Source organism: Protobothrops mucrosquamatus, unplaced genomic scaffold (genome assembly GCF_001527695.2).
Source record: "Protobothrops mucrosquamatus isolate PMUCROS unplaced genomic scaffold, P.Mucros_1.0 scaffold4430, whole genome shotgun sequence".
Lineage (NCBI taxonomy): Eukaryota > Metazoa > Chordata > Lepidosauria > Squamata > Viperidae > Protobothrops > Protobothrops mucrosquamatus.
In genome coordinates, this window is record NW_015390342.1 from 11,762 (window position 1) to 15,725 (window position 3,964).

The following is a 3,964-nucleotide window of genomic DNA, read 5'->3' on the forward strand; positions in this document are numbered from 1 at the left end:
AAGACGTGGTTGTTCCAGCAAGCGGGACTGGCCTAGGGGATTTTATAGGGGTTTTAATTACTTTTAAATTTGACATTCTCAAATATTTCATTTTAATTAAATTTTAACTAGGTGTAATATGTTAGCTTTTTATCATTTGTCAGCCGCCCTGAGTCCGAAAGGAGAAGGGCGGGATATAAATACAATTAATAAAAATAAATAAATAAATAAATTGACAAATTCGCCATTAGTCAATTGCAAAAGGTGGCCTTACTAGGAACTGCTTCCATCCTGCGACGATATCTGTAATACCATCAAACATCCACATCTGCCTATCCCAGGTCCTTGGGAAGGACTCGATAGGTAGACAAAATGCCAAATCCAGTCTGAACATCTGGCTGACTGTGCGATGATCCATAGTAATAATAATAATAATAATAATAATAATAATAATAATAATAATAATAATAATAATAATAATAATAATAATAATAATTTGAAAGAGTTGGAAGGGACCTTGGAGGTCTTCTAGTCCAACCCCCTACTCAGGCAGGAAACCCTATTATATTCTATATTCCATCAGGCCTGGAGATGGACCTTCTTCTGGTGACGTCTTCCCCATTGGAGGGTCTTGGGTGGGACAATAGCCCCTAGAAAGACTAATAGAGAAGAAGAACTAAAGACATCAGGATTCTGAGAACTGCATTTTGGTTCACCTAGAGAACTGCATGCCTGGGGTTTTTTTACTGTAAGGGGTTCTAGGGAGGAATGCTACTTTAGATACCACCAAAAAAATATGGGGGAAGGATCTGTAACTCACAATGTGTCGTGTGAGAATAAAGAGAGAGATGCAAAAGATAGATCACAATCTGAAAATGACAAGAGAGTCTGATCCCTTATCATAATAAAAAGGTGATAAAAGTGCCCAGAAATAAATGTGTAGTCCTTGAGTTGTTACTATAATGCAGCCTACCTATCATGCTTGGCCATGGGAGTGTCCTCGTTTTATGACCTTTTACATGGCTTGACGTGAAACTTGCTTTCAAGGTAGCTAGCAAGCTGTAAAAAATTAATAAAAAAGCACCTTTGGGACAGCCATGACCTGGATAGACTGTGAATGTCCATAGACATTTCTTGATTGGTGTTGAAATAAAAACATTGTGTGCGGATAAGAAAAGAATAAGGCGTTCTAGGCCACAATGTACAGTATTTTATGAAGAGTTTCCTTTGTGTTTCTCTCCAAGCAGGACCAAACACTTTTGAAGAGGCTGGAAATTATATTAAGGAACAATTTTTAGACCTGAACATCAGAAAAGAAGACAAGGAGATCTATGCCCACATGACTTGTGCAACAGACACGCAGAACGTTAAGTTCGTGTTTGATGCTGTAACAGATATAATCATCAAAGAGAACCTCAAAGACTGTGGGCTGTTTTAATTCTTCACCTGATACTGCCTACAACATTTTTCTTTTCTTTTGCAAAAATCTCTTGAACTTTTCTGGGAAACAGGTTGCCATTCTGTGTAACTTTTTTTTTTTTTTTTTAGCAAATAAAGCCTCAGTAGTGCCTACTTCAGAGTTAATGTGTGTAGATTGAAGATGGATGTAAATAAAGGGGAAATAATACCTCTATTATATCTCAGCTGCAAAATTCTAGATAACCAGTAGAGGACAGCAAAGAGATACAGAAAGCTAATGTTGCCACCTACTGGTCATTCATATATTTGCAGCCAAGTTAGACATTTAAGAAATAGCAAAAGTGATCAAATTTAGTCAGTCTCTTTAGTATCTCCCCAGAGTCTGATACTGTCAAATATGATATAGAATCGCTAATGAACACACGATTAATCTTTTCTTTCTCTTCTTTGGGGCATTAAATCTTGAATATATCCGCAATTTTAAATTTTGATGAGAATGTGTTTGCTTTGATCCTACTGTAATCACTTTCCCTACCCAGATCAATAGATTTCTACTGAGAAAAAGCTACATGGATCATCCTTTTTAAACATTCCCTGGATTTAAAAGTTGGCTGGAGCATGCTGACCTAATTCTGTTTTGCACTGCTCCTGAAAACCAAACCACATCTTTGTTGTCCTTTTTGTTGGACGTAATAATTTCTACTAATAGTACAAGAATATCTATGACAGCATCAGTGGGATTAACAAAGATGATTAATGAATTTTTAGAAAATTCCTGCCATCCCCTTCTTCTATTGCCCTCAATCTTTCCCAGCATTAGGCACTTCTCCAGGGAGTCCTTCCTTCTCATTAGGTGGCCAAATTATTTGAGTTTCAACTTCAGGATCTGGCCTTCTAAAGAGCAGTCGGGGTTGATCTCCTCTAGGACTGACCAGTTTGATCGCCTTGCAGTCCAGTTTGGTAGAAGAAGGGGTCGACAGAGAATGAGGTAGATGGATGGAGTCACTGAAACAGTAGGTGTGAGCTTAAATGGACTCCAGAAGATGGTAGAGGACAGGAAGGCCTGGAGGAACATTGTCCATGGAGTCGCGATGGGTCGGACATGACTTCGCGACTAACAAAAACAACAACAAGAAAATTCCTGTTGATTACAACATCATCCTGTTGTTTCCATCCAGAAACACCTGCTTCTGGCAACTCCTTCATTTAGCAATTTACACTGTACTGTCTGAATTTCCTGATTAAAAATTCAAATTAGCTTTCAGATAGACAAATAGAGCATGGAGCCAAAAAAAGCCCTTTCTAGAAGTATACATGCACATGAATATTTAGACTTGCACACAGAAATATTCCTACTAACATGTCCCAAAGATGCTTTTTTTTTTTTTTCAAAAGGCAAGTGGACTTCGTTTTTTCTTGAAGATGTTTCGCTTCTCATCCAAGAAGCTTCTTCAGCTCTGACTAGATAGTGGGGAATGGAAGGATTTATATTCCTTGCAGAGCGCTGGTCATTTGCATTCTTTTAGAGCAGGGGTGTCAAACTCAATTTCATTGAGGGCCGCATCAGCATTGCGGTTGCCCTAGGGGGGCCGGGTGGGTGTGGTCAGGGTGGGTGCGGCCTACTGGGTGGGCGTGGATGGAGTCGGTGTGGCCTACTGAATGGGCATGGCCAACTCAACATTGTTCGCATCAAGGGTGCCTGTTGGGGCCTGGGCAGGAGTGGGACAGATCTGAGGGTCTCTGGCAAAAGGGGGTGGGACCGGAGCAAGCATCAAGGCATGGTCCATTTCTTCATTCCTCATAAAGGGTGACACCTCCCCAGCATGCACCCAGGGGGCAGGGCCGACACGGCAGGGGCTGGTTCCTCGCTGTTTCTAGACGGCCTTGTGGAGCTAAGACTGAATGCCTTTCAGCATAGATGGCCACCACAAAATTGTACATTGGCTCCCGGCCGGCCTGGGCCAGGGCCAAGGCAGCAGGGGCCGTTCCCTCACTGTTTTCAGGATGGCTTCGTGGGCCACATGAAACCACTTCGCGGGCCGCATCCGGCCCCCAGGCCTTGTGTTTGACATGTCTGTTTTAGAGAGTCGTTGAGGCCACTTGGAGGTTTCTCTGTGTCCTCTGGGTGATCTGAGTGGTGCAAATGGGTGTGGAGCCTTCTTGGAACTGCTGAAAGGACTGTGTGGAAGGCTCCACACCCATTTGCACTACACAGGTGACCTTGAGGAAACAAACAAACCTCCAAGTGGCCTCAACGACTCTCCAAAAGGATGCAAATGCAAATTGTAAAAACCTTTGGATGTCAGGACCAAAGAGCTGGTAACAAGGGATATGTGTTCTGGTTTTATTTCTTTAGCAAAGCGTTGACCCATGGGACACTCTGCAAGAAATACCATTTAATTAAAGGAAGATAAAAGGGGAATGGGATCCCAGAGAAATGTTGGCCAACTGCGCCCCCTGCAGGCTGACTTCATGCATATTTGAAAGACACTCATGAATTGCCATACAGGTAGTTCTCAACTTGCAAAAGTTCACTTAGGGATTGTTCAAAGTTACAACGGCACTA

At 41.9% G+C, this 3,964-nt stretch overlaps 1 protein-coding gene across 1 annotated transcript in view; it reads left to right on the forward strand.

Annotated features, from left to right (window-relative positions):
* The window catches only part of LOC107299008 (guanine nucleotide-binding protein G(t) subunit alpha-3-like), a 12,807-nt gene extending 11,390 nt beyond the window's left edge, over positions 1-1,417 (forward strand). Inside the window, 1 exon segment of the mRNA XM_015828372.1 lies at positions 1,227-1,417. Within this exon segment, the coding sequence (XP_015683858.1) occupies positions 1,227-1,417 (191 nt within the window).
* Positions 1,418-3,964: the final 2,547 nt, after the last annotated feature.